Source organism: Callorhinus ursinus, unplaced genomic scaffold (assembly GCF_003265705.2).
Source record: "Callorhinus ursinus isolate GAN/ISIS: 27379988/994484 unplaced genomic scaffold, GSC_fseal_2.0 scaffold4, whole genome shotgun sequence".
NCBI lineage: Eukaryota > Metazoa > Chordata > Mammalia > Carnivora > Otariidae > Callorhinus > Callorhinus ursinus.
The window spans coordinates 9,641,669-9,663,867 of NW_027397066.1; the positions used below are offsets into that span (position 1 = coordinate 9,641,669).

A 22,199-nucleotide genomic window follows, 5' to 3' on the forward strand; every position below is an offset into this window, starting at 1 on the left:
AACATAAACAAGATGAAGAAGAAAGGGGGGGAGGGGGGAAGAAAAGAAAGAAAAAAAGGAATGTATGTTCAATGACTGAAAACAGAAGGGAACACCAAAACAGAAAAAGAAACAAACACATAAATTTAAACACTTCACAGAAAAAAACAGCAGAATATATGCATATAAAAGGAAGGAAAATGAATGAAGATCCATGAAACATTATTCTTTGCAACTCTATTTAATTCTTGAAATAGACATGTCTACTGAACCTCCCAGAGTTCTTGGCATCACCATTACACATTATATCTACAACACCCAGAATTTCGGAGGACAACAAAGAATTACAGGGCTTCTCTATACTAAAGTGCAGTAAAAGTATTTAATTCCATCTTCTTCAACAAACATTACTGAGGGTCTCTCTATGTGCCAGTCACTCTACACTGGGAATGCACGGTTGAATTACACAGTCTCTGTTCACAAGGTGCTCTGGACTAAATGGGGAGAGAAACATGTACACAGCTAATTGCCGTACAAGATAAGAGCTTTACTAGTGGACTTATAATATCTTGTGGGAAGAGAGGGGAAGGAGTAATTAATTTTCTCTGAAGGTGGGGAGTGGACGCATAAATCTGAGGAAGCCATGTGCCACTTACAATCTTTACACTTAGTATCTATTACTTGTCAAAGGCTTCTTTCTGATGCTCATTCCCTCGACCCACACAACCCTCACCTCCATGCTTCCAAATTCCAAACAGAAATAAACAAGTCCGAAACACATTTTCTATCATTTAAGAAAAAGTCCTGACATACAGTATTTAAGCACAATTGCTATTGTTTCAAATATCTAAAGGAGTTTTGCTAAATAAAAAATCAAAACTACCTTGATAGGTTTGGGATTGCTATAACCCTTAGGATGAAAACAGCATGTACGACAAGCATGTATGACAGCGATGACGTGCTCCCCTCAGATTTCTTAGACTTAAAATTATCCTCATTTTTTTATGATTTCAAATATCTTATTTCAGAAAATCTTTCTTCATATTAGTATCTATTAATATGATGGAAATTATGTTTGAGATGTTAATGACATTAACTTGATGTTACCCCAAGTCTAACACAAAATTGACAAAGCAAATGTCAACTGCCCACATATTAATATGGGCAGTTTTTTGTGATAGTATTTATAACGACTGGATAAACAACTGAGTAAATGAAGAGGATTCTATGGTATATTAGCTTTGGATGGGCTCTGCTCCAATTCTCTAGCAAGCAGCATTAACTTCTGGACAAGACTCATGATTTACTAGGCATTCAGCCTGATGCTATCAACAGAAGCATTACCAACTGCCACATGAGGTATTAACGTTGAACACCATTATCTGACCTCCCCAAACCTAACTGTTCCATGCCAAACTATGGGTTACAATAAAGAAAAGGGATTTTCATAATCAGTAAGCAACTCATTAATCCTCCACAATGTTGGTTTAAACCCTATCCTATAAACACAACCAGGTTACTGACCTGTGGTCAAGACATTTTGGTTGAAGTATTGACTAACATAAATGACTTGGATTTTCACCATTAATTTTCATCAAATTAATGAAGAACTAACAAGGCAACATCTTTCTTGGAGCCCTTGGCTGTGGTGACATAAAGCTTTGTACAAAGTTTCTGAACTGGAAGCCAGACTAATAAGGCTCTGCAGATTCAAAACTCTGCTTTCTATGAGGAGAAAAACATAATTTCCATGCCATAAACTTCATGGTGGTTTCATAGTAGTCAGCTTGTTTACAAGTCATTCATCGATGTTTTCAGAGAAAATGTTACCTACAAAACACCAACTTTTACTTGTGGAGCCACAAAGTACACTCTGCTATTATTCTCTGCTATTAGTTAATGGAGTGAAAATAAAGAAATGGCCCTAAGAGGAAAGAAGCCCTGTGGCTGAATACCAGCTTAACCCTCATTTTGTCAGAGTATTTATTTGTGAGTGGCTATTGGAAATGGAAGCGGCAGCCATGTAGAGGGTAAGCAAGAAAGCAACCTAGGCACCGGGGCAGGAAGGTGTAAAGAGTATACAGATGGGCTCTTGGGAGGACATTAAAGATCAATTTGGCCAATTCTGCAAGTGTGTCTTAAACCAGACAGTAGTAACACGTTTGCCATTGCAAAAGTTGTAGTTTGTCATGTTCAGGATATGGAGTAAACATACCTTGAAGGCTTAAACACTTGTCAGTATCACTCATTCAAAGCTAATCACTATTCTAGATATTGAAGACATTCAGATAAATACTACATGATCTCTGTTTCTGAGATGTGTAAGAGTCTAGCATGGAATACAGACATGTAAACTACTAAAGAATATTATGGTTGATATATATTCAAACTGCAACAAAATTAGAGATTACCACTTAAAGCATGGTTATAGCATTTTTTTTTTGAAGCATGGAACTTTGTACATAGTAGGAACTTAAAAGAAACTTCTTTTTCTTCCATATAATGCATCCTTACATGCTGCCAGTAACTTTCATAACTTTGGGTGCAAGTTACTTTAACACTTTGGTGTTCACAACCTCCTGATCTAAAAACACAAGGTTTATCTACATGGTCTCTAAAGCCCCACATTGAGATCTTGAAACTATATAAAAAAATAACTTCAAAAGGTGAGGAGGAAAAGAAAAATATGGGATATGATATGGAAATCCATTAAGCAATGTTCAGTATCTGAGGATTAGAATAGTTTGTACAAAGCGAGTAAATATGTTCTACAAGGAAGACAAGTGATGTTTAGGATAAGAAAGGAATCTCAGTGCAGTTTTTGTAAACAGATTGGAAAAAATGAAAACGATTAACATCTAGGTAAGAAGAATCTAAGTTCCTTGTGGCTCCTTAAGGAAGGTCAATATTCACATAAAGCTAAAGAGAGGGACCCTAGGATCAGGGGTTAAATGGGCACTTGAGTTGTACAGTTATGTGCATGCCTAATACACACTAGGCCCTATGCTAGATATGTTCATGAGGGGACCTCAGGAATAATACACACACACACACACACACACACACACACACTTTTTTTTAGCAAGTTTAGTATCTCAGACATAAGAGAAATTTTGTTTTGAGAAAACTAATGCTTACCAAGTTCAAACCAAACAGAAATTAATAGTTTATTAACTGATAAGTGAAAATGTCAAGGCTTAAAATGCTTAAGAACTCTTGAGGAGCCTGGGTGGCTCAGTCGGTTAAGCATCTGCCGTCAGCTCAGGTCATGATCCCAGGGTCCTGGAATCGAGTCCCGCATCAGGCTCCTTGCTCAGCAGGGAGCTTGCTTCTCCCTCTGCCTGCCGCTCCCCCGTTTGTGTGCTCTCTCACTCACTCTCTCTCTGATGAATGAATGAATGAATAAAACTCTTAACATCAAGTATATATGGCAAAACCTCCTTGCAATTCAGACTGAAAGAGATAAGACACAGGAGTATGCATTTTCTTCTTGGATTATCTAATGTATTACTGAAAAGCTGAACGCTACACCTTTGAGAGCATAGCAACTGGAAATTCATTTTTTCCCCTAAAGGTTTGATGACTTTGTAAACAAACACAAAAACTTGAACAATATGAGAAATGAGGACATTTGTTAACAACTAGTCCCAGCTTTTACACTATCTTAGAGGAGAACAGCTAGGGGAGAAAAGAGAACAGATAAATGATACAAATGCAACTATTGCTTAAATCGGGGACTCTGGAAAAAGCATCTAGAGTGTACATAAGGAACAAATTAGGTTAGACTAAAATAGCAGAATCTCTTTATATAATCACTGAATGGAACCAAGACTATAATCTGATTATAAATACCTATGTCACAAACTGAATTACTACAGCATCAGTTTCCATGTGACTGGTGAGTCTACCAACTAGCTTCTTCTCCAGAAAATAATACAAAACACTTTCAAATGTTACACAAAATTCCCTCAGGAATCTTTCAAAAAACACAGAAAACAAGTGTGCATTCTCTTTCCCTCTTTGCCTTGCCTCCCTGCCCCACCTCTTTTTCTCTCCCACTCTCTCGCTCACCAGTTAGAACGGCCATCATCAAGAAGCAGGCGATAAATGCCAGGGAGGATGTAGAGAAAAGGGAACCCTTTTGCACTTCTGGGGGGAACATACACTGGAGCAGCCACTATGGAAAACAGTGTGGAGGTTTCCCCCCAGATTAAAAACAGAACTACCATATGATCTTACAATTCTACTTCTGAGTATTTAGCCAAAGAAAATAAAAACACTAACTGGAAGATATATGCACCCCCATATTCATTGCAACATTAGTTATAATAGCCCAAGATATACAAACCACCTAAGTGCCCATCAAAAGATGAATGGATAAAAAAATGTAGTACATACATGGGGCACCTGGGTGGCTCAGTCTGTTGAGCGTCCGACTCTTGGTTTCAGCTCAGATTGTGATCTAATAGGTCATGATCTAATGGATCATGGGATCGAGCCCCAAGCCAGGGTCTGCACTCAGCATGGAGCCTGAATAAGCCTCCCCGCTCCTTCTGCCCTTCTCCCCCCCCCACACACACATGTGCTCTCTCTCTAAAATGAATAAATAAATCTTTTTTAAAAATGTAGTACATATATATACAATGGACTATTATTCAGCCATGAGAAAGGAAGACATTTCTGTCATTTGTGACAACATGGATGGACCTCAAGCATGTTTTGCTAAGTGACAGATGTCAGACAAAGACAAGCACTGTGTGATATCACTTATATGTGGAATTTTAAAAGGCCAAACTTGTGAAAACGAGTAAAATGGTACTTGCCAGGGGTCAGGGGTAAGGAGGGCAAAGAGATGTTTAAGGGTACAAATTTAAAACGAATAGTTAATAAACCCTAGAGATATAATGCACAGTACAGTGAAGACAGACAACAATATTGTATTATAATCATCAAACGTGTTAAGACATTAGAACTTATTATTCCAACTGCTAAAGAGAAAAGATAATTATGGAATGTGATAGAGGTGCTATCACTACAATGACAATCATATTACAATCAAATTAACATGTCATACACCGTAAGTTTATCCAATGTTATATGTCAAATATATTTCAATTGAAAAAAAGAAAGAACTGTGCTCAACATGGCTTGCATGTAGGTTCTTAGAAACCACTTTTTAAAATCTGAACTTTCGAAAATGTTTCCACTGAGAAATGTTGTTAATTGTGAAATCAGTAATTTAATTGGCAAAGGCACCAAATTCATCAGATTTGGGGAAGAAGAATGAGGCTTCCCTACACAAAGGATTCTGATAAACATAAGAAAAGAGGGCTCTCATAATGTGAATTCATCTTCAAATGAATGAATTCAAAGTAAACTCCACCAACAAACTGAAGACTGAGTTAAGTGTCATCACATAATAAACAAGACGGGGTGCACTGAAAAGGTAACGTGTACAGGAAGGGTAGAGAGCCTGCTATGCAGTTAACACATCTGATACCTCTTTAGTTAAAATATGCCTAGATGTTAAGTCCATCCCTAAAGTCAAGATAGTAGCTTTCTGGCTCTTGTGACTAAGAGTGACTAAGAGTGAGCCAAGAACACTAATCAAGCCTCGCTATAATTTTGCCGTTTAAAAGTATCCAAGTTAGTCCATCTCTCTGGTGTTATTCCTGAACCTGGGCACAGTGCAGATAACGCAGTATACAGAATTCTTTCCTCAGGTGGCTGCCTGTGACCTACCAGCACACCTTCACTCTAGGAGGGCCCACCAATCACAAGGGTTCCCCTTTCTCCATTGCATTCGGAGAGAAATCTCAAAGTCATCTTGGCCTTCTCTCTTTTACCCAGCATTCCACAAGCGCTGCTGATTCTGCTCTCTTACAGCCACTGCTTCCCTTCCACCTTGATTCTGATCCTTATCACATGAAGGCGGTGTAATCTTGTTTCCATCTCCTTCCCAACCAACCAACCAACCACACACACACGCACACACACGCGCACACACACGTGCACACACATGCACAACCATTTGATTCTTACCTAAAAACTGTTTTCATTTATTTCTCTGCTTAAAAAATTATTTCCCATTATCAATGTTAAATAAAATTTATCAACTTGGTATTCATAAATCTCCATAATCTTTTTTCAGATTCCCTTCACACTACAATGCAACAGTCATTTATTTTAACCAAACTGCTCTTCTGCTTCCAAAATATAACCTAAGCTTTACAGCTTGTTCATGCCAGCTTCTCTTTCTGCCATTTTCTTCCTCCCACTTCAAACTGCCAGTAAATCTGCCCCTAATAGAACAGAGTGGGAACACTAGGGGCACTGCTGTCAAACAAGCCTGAGTTCAAATCCTGCCTCCACCACTGCCTAACCATGTATCAGTGGATCAAATTACTTAACCTCCCAACAGTTTCAGTTTCCTGCCCATAAAATGATGAATTACCACCTGCCCCACAGAGTTATGAAGAAAGTTCAATGAGATAACACAGTGCCTGGCACATAATATTTTCTTCACTTAAGGTAAGAACTATGCATCTTAAACTCCTTTAAATCTTCTTCAGACCCATCACTATGCCACATATATATGATCAATAAATTGTTTATGATTGTTTGAGAATCACTCATTAACTCTCTAATTTACCAGAGACAAACATCATTTAGAAAGAGAAACTAAAAAGCAGAGGAATCACTTGACCTCTGGAGTCTGCCAAGTTCTGTGCAATCAAGCAAATCATGGTGATTTCTCTTTCTTGTAGTCATCCTCTTAGGCCAAAGCCAAGCACAGCTGACCTTTGAACAACACAGGTTTGAAATGCACCAGTCCACTTGTATGTGGATTTTTTTTTTATAAATACCATACTATAAATGTATTTCCTCTTATGATTTTTCTTTTAAGTAAGCTCACGTGGAGCTCAACATGGGACTTGAGCTCACAAACCTGAGATCAAGACCTGAGCTGAGACCAAGAGTCAGAAGCTCAACCAAATGAGCCACCCAAATGCCCCTCCTAAGGTTTTCTTAAAAACATTTTGTCTCTACCTTACTTTTTTGAAGGAATACAGTATATAATACATATAACATATAAAATATGTGTTAATCAACTGTTTATGTTATCAGTAAGGCTTCCAATCAACAGTAGGCTCTAGTAATTAAGTTTGGGGAGCATCAATGTTACACGTGGATTTTCAACCATGCTGTGGGGGTGGAGGGGGAGGCTCAGTGCCCCCAAGTCCTGTGTTTATCAAGAGTCAACTGTAACTATTTTTATTTGTCTGGGAGTAATTTATATGGCATAAGATATCTTAACACTGCCTGACCATAATAAGTGCTGAAATAAATGTCTTTTGAAAAATGAGAAATAAAAAGAGATTTCCAGAGTTTCAAATATTGTAATCAAGTCCTAGAAACAGTCACATCAGCATAAAAATTTTCAATTGATATTTGCTCTGTCTTCAAACACACACACACACACACACACAGTGACCATGAAAATAAGACACAGAACACTGAAAAAATTAAAGAAAATATAAGGATGAGAAAAGACAATTATATCTTTTTAGCTATATGGGATGGACATAGAGTGGATGGGATTGAGGAAAAATTTATTTATTTGTTGCTTCTCAGCAAACCAAAAGCTTAACTTTAAACCCTAGGCTCTTACTCTGATTTTTCATTCTATCAAACATGTGAATTGGTGTACTATTATGGTGGTATTTTTAAATGCTTGATTGTTGGTATTCACATTTATTAGTCTAAGAATTATCTAGAAATAGTGAAAGAGTTAGAAATCTTCAATAGTTAATCCCATTATTAAATTGTGTACTAAATTAACAATAAAAGAACAGCAAGAATTAGTATCATTACAGTGAGGGATGTTTTAGAGAACAGAGAACACAGACTTAAAGAAAAAATAATGTTTTACCAAAGTGAACATGGAGGATGCCAAATGGAGTAAACTCTAAGACTAAATCTAGATAAATTGTTGGGATTCTGTATGAAATAAAAAAGAATATTGTGGTACAATAATCCTGGAAGAACTTAAATAAGGAAGTACAAAACAATATGGTCAGCATTTTAGCCCATTATTTAACCACTGATGAAATCTGTATTATATTAATCTCAGTTTGAGGACAAAATGAAGTTTCAAGGGTATCATAATTGGGCAAAAAGTTAACATCCTCCATCTTCCACAATAAACACTGATTCATTCATACAATTCATTCCTAAGGCTTTCAGGGATATGTACATAGAATGCATAAATGTGAAAGGAGTCAGTGGTGAAAATTAATGTCTTTAGGAAATAAATTGTTTTTTAAAAATATAAAGTCCAATATAATCACCTGTGACTGTTCTATTTCTGCTTTGTTTAATTTGATTCCAAGGATTTCAGCAGCAACTTTCTGAAAACACAGGAAGACCTACATAAAAAAATAGGTTTAAATGATTTAAAATTGGCATGCTTAAGTTACTTTCAAATAAAATGAACTTTCTAAAAAATGATAAACATCAAGAATTGTGAAAATATGATGTACCAGGTTATTCCAAAAATAGCTTTGTCAAATACAGTAACATTTTAAGTGTAATAATTTTTAAATGATTAAACCATAATTTGAAAATCATGCAATTCACTAAATTGATCTAAACATAAAGACATTTATCCCTAAAAATTTACATTTTAAATATTTTATTTTATTTTATTAAAGATTTTATTTGAGAGAGAGAGAGATCACGAGCAGGAGAGACAGATAAAGAGGGAGAAGCAGACTCCCCACTGAGCAGGGAGCCCAACGACGCAGAGCTGGATCCCAGGACCCGGGGATCATGACCTGAGCTGAAGGCAGCCGCTTAACTGACTAAGCCACCCAGGTGCCCCTACATTTAAAAAATTTTAACATAAGAGAATTAACTACAGATACCACATTAAAAAAAAAAAAAAAAAAAAAAAAGGCTACTGACATAACAAACTCCTAAAAGTCCTGGGGAAAATAAATTAGTCTGTACTTTAGTACCAGGTTTTTTAAGTGCCAATTCTATACTGGTCTTCTGATCTGGCGTTAGCCTATCTTAAAAGACCTTACCTTCCAACCCTTTAATAATCTTTGTGGCTTTTATCAATTTCAATAAATTCTCCACATCTCTTGAGCAAAACAACTTAGTAATCTTTATTTTATAGGTTCAGAATAAAGGAGCAGTATACTGTTATTGTTAAACAGAAATCAACAGTACTTTTCTATAAACAGCCTTTCATACATACTTAGCTTATACTGGGCCTACCAGGATTCCCAGGACTCCAAACCAGACACAGACCGTAATGTTATATTTATCTTTGCTTCATAAGTGTTTTAGCATATTCTTACCCCTACTTATCTCATGATTACTTACTGAATATTTGTTGCAATTAATTTTGATTTCTTAAAAAAAAAATACATATCTCCAAAAGGCTTATGTCATTTATATCCTAAAATACATTATATATGATAGTTCACTGATGGTCAACATTCAAGAAAAATAAGAAAGCTATCATAGTGTAAAGGAGAGAAAGTGGGTGATTGTGAAGGAAAATAAGCAAAGAGATTAAAGGAGTGCAAATCACATACGATCTGGTAGGCTATGGAAGGACTCTGGCTTTTACTCTGAGTCAAATGGGAGCCATGGGAAGGTGGCTTGATGTGACTTCTATTTTAACAGTGTCAGTCTGATTGTTGTATTGAGTCTTCTCACTACAGAAGATCAAGGGTACAAAAAGAGAAGTCAGCGAGGACACTAATGTAAGAGATAATGGAGGCTTGAAACAAAGTGGTAGCAGTGGAGAGGGTAACAAATAGTCACCAGATTCTGATATATCATGAAAGTAGAACCAACAGGACTTGGCAGTAGACAGATGTGGGTATAAAAGAAAGAGAGGAGTCAAGAATGATTCCAAAATTTTCTCCACCTTAGCAATTAGTATAAGATCTGCCAATTACTGAACTGGGGAAGACTATGGGAGATTTCAGGAGAGACTATCAAGAGTTCAGTTATGAACCTGAATAAAATTAGGACTGATTATTAGGCATCCAAGTGGAGGTGCTGGGCAGGCAGTTGGAATCTATGAGTCTGGAGTTCAGGGAAGAAGAAGAATGGTCAAAGCCCTGAGGCTAAATGAGGTCACTAAGGGAACAGGTTTAGAAAAAGATATCCAAGGGCTGAGCCCTAAGGCACTCCAATATTCAGAAGTTGGAGAGGGAATCAGCAAAAGGAAATGAGAGAGCTAGTGAGATAAAAGTAAACCAGGAAGTGTAGTATCCTAGAAGGTAAGTGAGGGAAGTATTTCAAAGAAGAGAGAGTGATTAACTATTTTATATGCTTCAACTAAGTAAGATGAGGACTAAGAACTGACCACCGCATTTAGCAAAAACGAGGTCACTGGTGACTTTAATAACAGTAGTACGGGTTAAATGCTGGGTGAAAAAGTCCAGGTGAAACTATTCAAGAGAAACTGCAAAGAGAAAACTGGAGACAACTCTTTCAAAACACATTCCACTGGAACTAGGGGAAAGAAAGAAGGCAGCAGCTAGAGAAGAATGTGGGATCAAGAGTTTCTTGTTTTTAAGATAAGAGAAGTCACAATATTTTGTATGCTGAGAGAATAACCCAGTAGACGGAAAAAAAGTGATGACGCAGAAAGGTGAGAGAAGTGCTGAGCAATCAATGTTCGTCACTAGGCCAAGAGAAATGGGACTAATGCACAGTGCAGGAGTGGGTCCTAGCCAGGAGCACAAAAGGTTTGCCCCACAGTAACCGTACAGAAGACAGAAGACACGGGAACAGAGGCAGGGAATGAGGTGAGTGGGGGTAAATGTGGTGGCAAAAGTATGCAGTTATCTTCTGCTGACTTCAAATTTCTATAGAATAGGAAACAAGGTCATCAGCTGGGAGAATGAATGAGGAAATGTTGAAGCTCTGAGGAGAGAAGAGAAGCTATAAAAACAGTCATCTAGGTGAGAGGGAGTGATGATGGCCTAGGGACACGTGGTATAATTACTGAGCAGCATTAAGGGCCCACTTCAGGGTAGTGATTGTGAATTTTAAGTGAAACCTCCGGCATGCCTCTGCTTCTCTCTGATCATGTTCAAATGCCTGGGTGCCGCCACAAAATAGTGGGGGCTTGGTTTAAACCAGAGTTAAGCTTTAGCCAAGTGAGTTTTATAAAGTCAAAGAGAGGAATGGGAATTGAGGGCATATGCATGACAGTGACTTTGGTTGGCCATGAATTTAAATTAGGAAAAGAGGAAAATGACATGAAAGGAGGTTAGGGGCATTAAAAAGGTGTTAAGATCAGCTTCTAGCAGGTCCAGCCAGGACTGCAGATTGACTGGATTAGGGCATTCAGGGGTATGAGCTGGAAAGACAGGAGGGTGGTCAATGATTAGGATGGCTGACACTGAGGAGGTAACAAAGCCTGGGAGTGAGTGGCTGAGGAGCATCAGAAAACCATAAGGAATCATATGAGGTTGTGAATGGTCATCTCTGGATGCTGAGATAATGGGTGATTTTTATGTTCTTTTTTTTTTATTTATGTTCTTTTTAACTCTTGTACTTTTAAGTTCTCTAAAATAACCATAAACCTATGTTAAATGAATTATAAATGTAATATAAACAGAATAAATATTACATCTATTTTATGTCTTCAATAGGAATTAATTTGTTCCAAAAGTTAAGCCTAGGAAGTGTACTTCCTATGAATATTATTATTAAACAAAAGATCACTCATAATATTCAATATTCATTATTTTACTTACAGAGTCTCCTGTCTTTGCTGAGACAAAGTGGCTACTAAAACCATTTTCCTGGCAAAACCTTAAGTGTTTTTCAGGTTTTACTGTTCGCATATGCTCCAAATCAACTAGAAAAGTAAACAAAAACAGAGAACAAAACTTGGTATCAGAGTCAATCAATACATTGTTAACATGTTTAAATTTGACTTACTTTCCAATATTATCCCAGCTTAGACACTAGCTGTGTCACCTTGAACAATTTCTTTTAACCTTTTTATGCTTGAGTCTATAAATCTAAAAACTGAGACTAACAAATATACCTACCTCATGGAAAGTTATTTGAGAATGAATCCATGGATGGTGCACAATGACCAGCACATAAAAAGTGCTTGAAAAATGAAAGCTATCATTCTTATTACCTACAGCTTCAGGTATGCTGATGAGACCCAAAAAAGGTCTACTTAGCATAACATGCTTAAACATAATGATTATAGTTGACCCTTGAACATCATGGGTTTGAACTTAGATGTGGATTTTTACAGTACAGTACTGTAAAGTACTGTAAGTACTCTTCCTTATAATTTTCTAAATAGCATTCTTTTCCCTGCCTTACTTTATTGTAAAAATATAGTATATAAAACACATAGCAAACAAAACATGTGTTAATTGACTGTCTGTGCTATCAGTAATTCTTCCAGGCAATAGTAGGCTGTTTGTGGTTACATTTTGGGGAGCCAAAAGTTATACATGGATTTGACTATGCAAGGGATCAGCACCCCTAACCCCCATGTTGTTCAAGGGTCAACTGTAACTGAAAGTTAAGATGCACTTACCCAAGCATATTTAGCTCGAAACAATTTAATTACTTTAATAATTACAATAGTTCTGCAATCTTTAATGTTAACACAAATACAGAATTAATTTTGTGCCAAAAGGTAGCTATATTTTGTTGCATGTTTACTTTATTTGAAACCATGGTTTAATTTCACAAAGATACATCTCAGTTGCTTTCCAAACCTAAAGTATACATTTTGAAAGCAATGGGTAAGGGAATATTTCCTTGAATAGGTGTAGGTGCTTTAAAGCAAAGCACGGTACTCATGGCCAATACTAGTTTTATCCAACACAGTCTATTTTTTTCAAATGTGATACTCTATTGGACAGTTTCTCTTTTTACAACACTACAGACCCTATAAGGGTGTTGACTCAATGCCGTCAAATTATAAGGCAAATATATTTGCAGGATTTAAGGACAACTAGGCTCTTTGAGTCAATATAGGAAAAAAAAACTTAAACTGATTTCCTGAGGAAGGGACCCAACTGACTTGTAAAAACTTGTAAATTTGCAAATCTACTAAGCCTACATAATAGTGGCAATTGATTATCAACTAAAAAATGTTCTCATACTACATAAAAGGCTTTATTTAAAATTATATTGAAGGTCTTTAGTTTGTAGGCTCAAGAGATCTTTCCCTAGGAGATTTTTGATCTAGTGGGGGATTTCTGAGTCTCATTTATATTGCTTAGCCTGGATAATATGGAGCTTTTTTCTTTTCTGGCCACAAGTTGCTGTTCCTTAAACATCACTGAGACCTTATTTACAAGAACAAGCCAAAAAATGTCCTGATACCACAGGCATCAATTTGCAGAAGACTAAAATAAAATACTAAGCTATTAGCACTGACATTTATACATCTAGTTTATCATAATATTGAGGCTAAAATGCTTTCCTAATTCAACATGAGTAAGAACAAATCATGTCACTAAGAAAATTACCCAGTGAAATCACTATTCAATTAAAAATAACAAACACGAAGTTTGTCATTTAATACGTGTGCATTCATCTTCTCGAATGGAACAGACTGTCGTTGTTGTGTTTTTTTCTTTCTTGTTTTTCCTCCTTCCCTCTGTCCACCAACAACCTAATCACAGCGAACGCTTATCTAAAGCACTGGGGAATTTACTACCCAAGCAAAAGGTTTTTCCTAATAGAGATAACCATGATGGGGCACCTGGGTGGGTCAGTCAACTGAGTGTCCAACTCTTGGTTTCAGCTCAGGTCATGATCTCAGGGTCATGAGATCAAGCCCCATGCCGGGCTCTGTGCTCAGCAGGGAGTCTGCCTGAGATTCTCTCCCTCTCCCTCTGCCCCTTCCCCCAGCTCACACACTTTCTGTCTAAAATAAATAAATAAATCTTAAAAAAAAAAGATAACCATGAGAAACTAGTACTACCACTGTTCAACTGAAAAGAACAACATTTATCCATCAAACACTTATTGAGTCCCTATTATATACCAAGCACTGCGGTAGGCAGTAAGAACCCAAAGATGAAAAAGATACAATCCAGGTCCTAAAAAAGCCACCACCTGTATTTTAGGAACATAAAAGACCATCAGCAATCAGAAAAGTTATTTTAAATAACTGAGATTCTGACAAAGGAGACAGCAGATATAGAATAGGCCCTCCCAGAACTTCACCACATAGTTTTCCTCTGCTGTTAAAATTTAGTGGGCAATGTTTAAGAGGACTCAGTTACTAGAATACTTAATTCTAAACGATCCAGAAATATACATTCTGAAGATAAAGTTATAGTGAGACACTGGTACAATCTTTCCTTTCTTCAAAGATCATCCTTAAAATTATTATCCAGTGATAATACATACATGTGATAACACTCTCATACATATGACAACACTCTATTATACATGTGATAACACTCTCACTGCTTTGATTTAATTTCCTTTTGTCCTTCAGTGAACCACATCATCTTTCTAGTTCTCATATTTTGTTTTTGAAAATGGAATAAAAATTTCCTAATAATGGTAATACATATTCATTACCCAAATATTCAGAAAAACAAGTATGAAAATGAAATATAAAATGTAAAATGCCATTAACTACAGACAACTACTGATAACACTTTCGTGCATATCCTTCAATATCTAAGCAACTGAAGGACAGAGGCATTAACATTGTACATACCTGCAATTTATTTTACCTCAAGCATACTACAACTCTGCTTAAACACGTGCTTAACAATTTCAAAGGATAACCACTTTACAGGTCATTCATTCGTTCGGTTAACAAATATCTGAGTGCCTATTTGGCCAGGCACTGTCCTGGGTGCTGCAGATAACAAGGAGCTTACATTTTAATAAAGGCAAGAGACTAACAGGTAAAATACATAGTCAGAGACAACTGTAAGTGCAAAGACCCTAAAGGAAGATTATGGTTAGCAGTAAGAGTAAAGCAGGAGGCCAGGGTGGCTGAAATGAGTTAGCAAGAAAGGGAAACAGTGGGAAATGAGGTTTAAAAAGTCAGGAACCAGATCATACAGTGTGCATTAGCCACTGTAAGAGAGATGGGAAGTTATTGGGGGGGTTGTGACAAAAAAAAAAAAAAAAGATGTAATCTGGCATTTTAAAAGGTTCATTTGGGCTGCTTTGCGGGGGATAAACTACAGAGTCAAATGTAAAGCAAAGAAGCCACTGAGGAAGCTACTGTAAAAATCTAAGGAAAAAAAAAAACCATCAGAGAAGAAAGCAGAGCCAAAAGAGACTGGGTTACAGTGATATATATATATTTTTTGAGTCCCTGGATCACACCACAGCTAAAGATAAAATAGTTATTGGGTTTTTCAGTTATGTGACGCTATAAAATCCCCCCCATGCTATAAAAGTCCCTCCATTTTTGGTAAAAAAAAAAAAAATCTGAAGAAAGAGAAGATGATAATTTGGACAATACTCGGTAGCAGTAGAGATAGTAAAAAGTAGGGCAGAATCTCAACAGATTTTTGGAATAAAAAGTAAATACAAAATGCTAACCGATTTGACAGGAGATGTAAAGGATTCAGAGAAATCACTTGAAGACAGTTAACCTGGATTTAAAAGGAGACACACTATGTTACAGGTTTTGTTCTAACCACACTCAGCTGCATGGGTGGAGGTGCTGAGCAGATAAATGTTTGCATTCAAGCAGAGAAATTACTTAAGTAATTAAGCAGAGAAACTGTACCATGTAAATTACTGAAAAGAGGGGCAGGTAAGTTAAAGATAGTAAACGTAAGGAAGTGATTATACTGATGGAGCATGAAATCTAAGTTGAGTAAGGAGGGGTTCAGGAAATTGAAAATTGTTAAGATATAATTGGTAACTGATGTTAGGGTTTTGCGTGGGTCTAAAAATTACTAGAGTTGAGTTACTAAAGCAGCTAAGCTGGAAAGACAGGAGACAATGGACAGACTGGGATACATGAAATTAATACCGGTATTACAGAGGGCCCAGAAACTGATACTGACTAGGTCTTCAGACTACGTGTATTAGTGTTAAGTTGGGGACAAGATGACTAGAGGTAAAGGACTCAAGGAACATGAGAGAGCAAGGATACTCCATGTGGACACTGCACTTACCAGGAATGGTGACAGCAACACTAATGGAGTGACTGTGACCCAGGAGGAATCTCTGAGAAATTCATGGAGTTCAGGCAGAGGTTGGCTAACACCAACATACACAAGTAGCTAGCAGGAAGGACATATAATCATTTGGCTTGATATTCAAATCTAAGGGTTTTTAGGGAAGACAAGGAGAATGGTCTGGAAAGAACAACATGGAACAAGGTCACCTATCCCACCTCCAGTCCTGACTGATAAGGTAGATACAATAGGGGAAAATCAACGTTTGAAAGAGCTTCAGGAGGGGTGCTTGGCTGGCTTAGGTGGTAGACCATGAGACCAGGCAACGCTTGATCGCAGGGTCGTGAGTTCAAGCCCCACTTTGTGGGTAGAGTTTACTTAAAAAAATAATAATAATAATAATAAAACAGAATCGAAGAAGAAGAAAAAGGAGCTTCAGGAAAAGACAGCATCATCCTTATAGGAGACAGACTATGAGCCGAAGGCAGATGCTTAACCATCTGAGCCACCCAGGCACCCCCAGGTTGTTCTTTCTAACAACTTCAATAGAAAAGACAAGTGAGTATACACATTAAGTGGCAGAAGTTTTAAAACTTTGTTCAAGGAAGATATTAAAAATACAGGAATTTTACTGATGTGGAAGGGTCTCAGAAATGAAGAAAGGATGGAAACTAGGGTCTGAAAATGGGAGGTCAGGGCTGTATAGGATAAGATCACAGGAGATAAACCAATGATATCAATGTCTTAGGCTTTCTTGTGAAGCTGACATAAATGGGGATAAAAAGCACAAAGATGAAAAACTTCTATTTTAGACAAGAAAATCCAAATTTTTTTATTGTCAAAACCAACTATGGAAAAAAAAATTACTCGGCTCATTCATCCTGACCTGTATATTAAAATGGAAAAGGAAAAAAAAAGTTGTCAAGATACTAAGTCTATATCTGTCATGTTCCTAAAAGCACATGATACATGCAATAGAAGTCATATGAGAAGGCTAATTTTGGTTAACAACCTTAATTTTGATAAAACTTAGGAAGTTGTTAGAAAGAACAACCTAGGGGTGCCTGGGTGGCTCAGATGGTTAAGCATCTGCCTTCGGCTCAGGTCATGATCCCAGGGTCCTGGGATCGAGCCCCATGTCTGGCTCTTGGCTCAGCGGGGAGCCTTCTTCTCCCTCTGCCTCTCCCCCTGCTCGTGCTCTCTCTCTCTCTCTCTGTATCTCTGTGTCTCAAATGAATAAATAAAATCTTTAAAAAAAAAAAAAAGAAAAGAAAAGAAAGAACAACCTGTACAATTTTTCATGTATTTTTAAAGGGGTGCCTGGGCGGCTCAGTCGGTTAAGCATCTGTCTTCGGCTCAGGTCATGATCCTGAAGTCCTGGGATCAAGCGCCGCATTGGGTTCCCTACTCAGCAGGGAGCCTGCTTCTCCCTCTCCCGCTCCCCGTTTGTGCTCGCTCTTTCTCTCTCTCAAATAAATAAAATAAAATCTAAAAAATAATTATAATGATAATTTAATGTATTTTTAAAATATAATTTACAAGATTTCATATTTTATAATTTAGATTTATAGTAAGAAAGAGGTACCAACAAAAGCATATGTCAGGGTTTCACGGAATATTAACAATCCAGTGAGAAGTGGTATTTTCTCAGAAAGGTAACTAATAATTATATTTGACCGAATGTTAGGTAACCTTAAAGGCCTTTTTAAAAATGTTTCGCATAAACCTGTGAAAGCATTGTTCAATCAATATGCAAAGAAAAGCAAATGAAAGAACTGAGGTTTACCTTTCAAATGGCAAAACTGGAAAAAAAAAAAAACAAGAACAAAATAAAACAAAAAACATGAGAACACCTAGGGTTCATGAAAGACAGTACTACTAGCTTTTTGAAAAGCAACTTGGAAATCTGTGAACCTTAAAACATTTATATGACCACATAACACAACTCAAAAGAATTTATCTTGAAGAAAACATCGGGGTGTAGAAAAATAATTATAAATTAAGATCTTCACCACAGAGTTATTTGTAATATAAAAAATATCAGAAGAACGGTAAAGAGAACAAAAGAGACATACAGTTATGACACAACCACATAATGCAATATACTCTCTGGCCATTAAAAATCATAGACTTAAAGACTATTAACTGTAGTCTTGGTAATGATTTTTTGGGAAGACAACAAAATAAAATATAAACAAATGGGACTACATCAAATTAAACTTCTCCACAGCAAAGGAAACCATCAAACAAAATGAAAAGGCAACCTCCCAGAATGGGAGAAAATATTTGCAAGTCATATATCTGGTAAGGAATTAATATCAAAAATATATGAATAATTCATACAACTCAATAGTGAAAAAACAAATAATCCAATTATAAAATGGGTAGAGAAACTGAATAGATATTTTTCCAAAGAAGACATACAGGTACAGGCTAACAGGTACAAAAAAAGATATTCAACATCACTAATCATCTGAGATATAAAAATTAAACACAATGAGATACACCACATCTGCCAGAATGGCTATCATCAAAGAGACAAGAGACAACAAGTGTTGGCAAGAATGTATAAAACGGAACCCTTGTGCACTGTTGGTAGGAATGTAAAGTAGTATGGAGTATGGAAAAGAGTGTGGAGGTTCCTCAAAAAATCCCGCTTCTGGGTATATAACCAATGGGAATGAAAACAGGATCTCAAAAAGGCATCTGCACTCCCATGTTCACTGCATCATTATTCACAATAGCCAAGACATGGAAACAACCTAAGTGTCTGTTAACAAATGAATGGATAAATATGTGGTATAGGGGCACCTGGATGGCTCAGTTGGTTAAGCATCCAACTCTTGATTTAAGCTCAAGCCATGATCTCACAGTTGTGAGATCAAGCCCAGTGTCGGGCTCCAGGCTGGGTGTGGACCCTGCTCAAGATTCTCTCTCTCCCTCTCCCTCTGCCACTACCCCCCCCACTAAAAAAAAAAAAAAAAAAAGATGTGATATATGTGTGTGTGTGTGTATGTGTGTGTGTGTGTGTGTGTGTGTATATATATATATATATATATATAATGGAATACTATTCAGCCATGAGAAAGAAGAGAATCTTACCATTTGCAAAAACATGGATGAAACCTGTCAGCATTGTGCTAAGTGAAATAAGACAGAGAAAGACAAATACTATATGGTATAACTTATATGTGGAATCTAAAAAAGCTGAACTCAGAAAAATAGCAAAATGGTGGTTACCAGCAGCTGAGGGTTGGGGGAAATGGGAAGATGTTGGTCAAAGGGTACAAACTTCCAATTAAAAAATGGGTAAGTTCTGGGATTCTAATATAAAGCATTAAGCTACTAAGAAAGCAAATCTTAAATGTTATCATCACAAAAAAAGAAATGGTAATTATGTGAGGTGATGAAAGTGTCAGCTAATGCCATGGGGGTAATCATTTATGCAGTATGTAAGTGTATCAAATCAACATGTTGTACACCTTAAGTTTATACCATGTTACACGTTAATTATATCCCAATAAAGGTAAAGAAAAAAGACTAAGTGAAATAAACAGTAGTATAGGATGTTAAATTTAAAAGTAGAGCATAAAATTGCACATTTAATAAAATTCCTATTTTGTAAACATAGATATATGTGCATAAATAAATAACAAAAAATACACTAGAAATTGTTAAGTAACTTCTGAAAGATTTTATTTATTTATTTCATAAGCAGGGGTAGGGGCAAAGGCAGAGGAAGAGAAAGAGAATCTCAGGCAGACTCCGCAGTGCAGGCCGACACCAGGCTCCATCCCTTGACCCTGAGATCATGACCTGAGCCAAAATCCAGAGTCGGACGCTCAACCAACTGAGCCACCTGGGTGCCCCTGTTACACCAATTTTTAAAAATTAGAATTGGGGAGAGTAATATTTTTAAATGACAGCTTTTATTTTGGACTATCTTTTCAAAGATGTTTTTACGGCAAGCGGCCTACATAGAGATAGTGCCTTCCTCGGGGGTAAAGTGTGAGTCTATCCACTGTCTGGTATAATAAAGACAGTACCTCCCTCCAGAGCAAAGTTGAGGCTTATTTGTAAACCATTATAAAGGATTTAGGTTTCCTAAGCTCAGGGCTCCTCAGCTATGATAAAAACCACTGCATGCGTATCATCTATGTAGGCCCCCTCACACTGCCCTAGTGGAACTTAGGAGCAAGGAGAACCAGTGCAAACAGGGAGCTGACCTTGCTTGCTTGCTATGGAATGAGTAAAAGTCCTTTATCTCTGACCCAGGATCTCATGCCTTTTGCCCGTGTCCACAGTGGTAGCAGGCTAACTTGTTAGCTTGCAAGTAAGGTAAAATCTAAGATCCTTCACTGTTCTTAACACAAAGAGTAAAAGAGATATATAATGATAAGGTGGCCAGAGTAGATAGCTGTTCATCAACCTACACTGCATTTCTCAGCTTGGCTTGCAGTTTGGTATGGCCATAACACTAACTTCTGATCAATGTAATGAAGAAAGAAGTGTGACATGCATCACTACTAGGCTTGACCCATGTAAACCTTCCCGGTGTGGGTGCCTGGGTGGCTTAGTTGGTTAAGTGTCTGCCTCCAGCTTGGGTCATGATCTCAGGGTCCTGGGCTCGAGCCCCACATCGGGCTCTCTGCTCAACAGGGAGTCTGCTTCTCCCTCTCACTCTCCCTCTGTGCTCTCTCTCTCAAATAAATAAATAAAATCTTTTTTAAAAATAAATAAACAAACAAACAAATAAATAAATACACCTTCCCCGTGTGGTAGTCCTTATTCTCCTTCTTCATGGTAACCCATGAAGGCATCTGTTGAAAATGGTGGTTCCAGAAAATTGAAGGAGTTTGGATCTGAAAGGGGGATGAGCCACTAATGATAAGTATTACCTGGTTTTGGTCTTTACATAAACAAGAAATAAATTTCTATTGTACTAAGATGGTGAAACTTGAGGAATTGTCTGTTTATAGCATCTAGCATTACCTTAACTAATACAGATTACCTAACTAACATAAAATATAGATCTACATCATTCTTGTTAACAATGAACCTCTTCCTGAGTATACATTGGGTCTTGAGTTATTAACCAATGATAACTTAAAGTTATAATTAGCAAGATAACAAAAATCTAAGCATTATATTGTCTCTTTGTCATTATGTCATATTCAAATCAGTCACAAAATTAAGTTACATTAAACAATCATAAATTGAAAAGCCTGTTTTGCATTTTTTTACTTACTAGGGAAAAATAAAAACAAAACATGAAATATTGGAGAAATGTCCTTTCTTTTGCCATTAAATGGCTCAGGTAATACATGTAAAGTTGTATGAAAACAAAAATGTATTCTTTGTCACTACATTTTGTTGGAAGATAAAAGGAAATATTCTTCAAGAATTATCAATTCATGACCAATCTTGGTTTATTCATATCCCCACTCTCGGATTATTTTAAGAAAATCAAACACATTATATATTACTTCATCCATAAATATTTTAGTATCATGTGTTCTTATCTTGTTTTGATTTTATTGCGGTTCATAGCTTTGATTTAGGAGCAACAAGTCAGAATTTTGAATCTAAACTTGTCACTTTCATCGTTCATTTGGCCATGCTAATTCCAATGGAATACTAACTCTACAAATTGATGTGATCATTCAAAATGTATTCACGGGGAAACTTCCAGGATAAAGTGGCCTATATAAAGGATGTACTGACAGAGTTTATGAGTAACGGTAAGTAAATTATGTTTAATAAACAAGAATTCTAATAAAAGTCCCATCATATCAAATATCATCATAAAGTTATTACAAAAACTTTATTCATACCCCAATAGATGATCTTCGTTACTATTTTATTGATACAGAGTGATGAGAGATTACATATGAGAATTAATCTCATACAAGAAATAACTTTTCTGTACTTCTCAATTGTTTGTAATAAGGCAAATATAGAAAAAAAAAAACTATGGTTCAATAATTCACCGATCTATGTGAAGAGGAAGTAAGACATGGTAAGTAAAGAATGCAGTTT

At 36.7% G+C, this 22,199-nt stretch overlaps 1 protein-coding gene across 8 annotated transcripts in view; it reads right to left on the reverse strand.

The window, feature by feature from the left end:
* Nucleotides 1-22,199, reverse strand: part of RAB28 (RAB28, member RAS oncogene family) — a 116,274-nt gene that overhangs the window by 18,409 nt on the left and 75,666 nt on the right. For 4 of the 8 annotated variants that reach the window (XM_073891436.1, XM_025887482.2, XM_025887480.2 and 1 more), the window contains exons 5-6: nt 11,772-11,875; nt 8,331-8,408 (exon numbers count right to left, since the gene is read on the reverse strand). In XM_073891436.1, the coding sequence (XP_073747537.1) occupies nt 8,331-8,408; nt 11,772-11,875 (182 nt within the window). Of the gene's footprint in view, nt 1-12; nt 474-3,117; nt 3,363-4,050; nt 4,157-8,330; nt 8,409-11,771; nt 11,876-22,199 lie in introns of those variants that run through there. The other 4 variants (XM_073891433.1, XM_073891435.1, XM_073891432.1 and 1 more) reach the window with 4 other exon arrangements.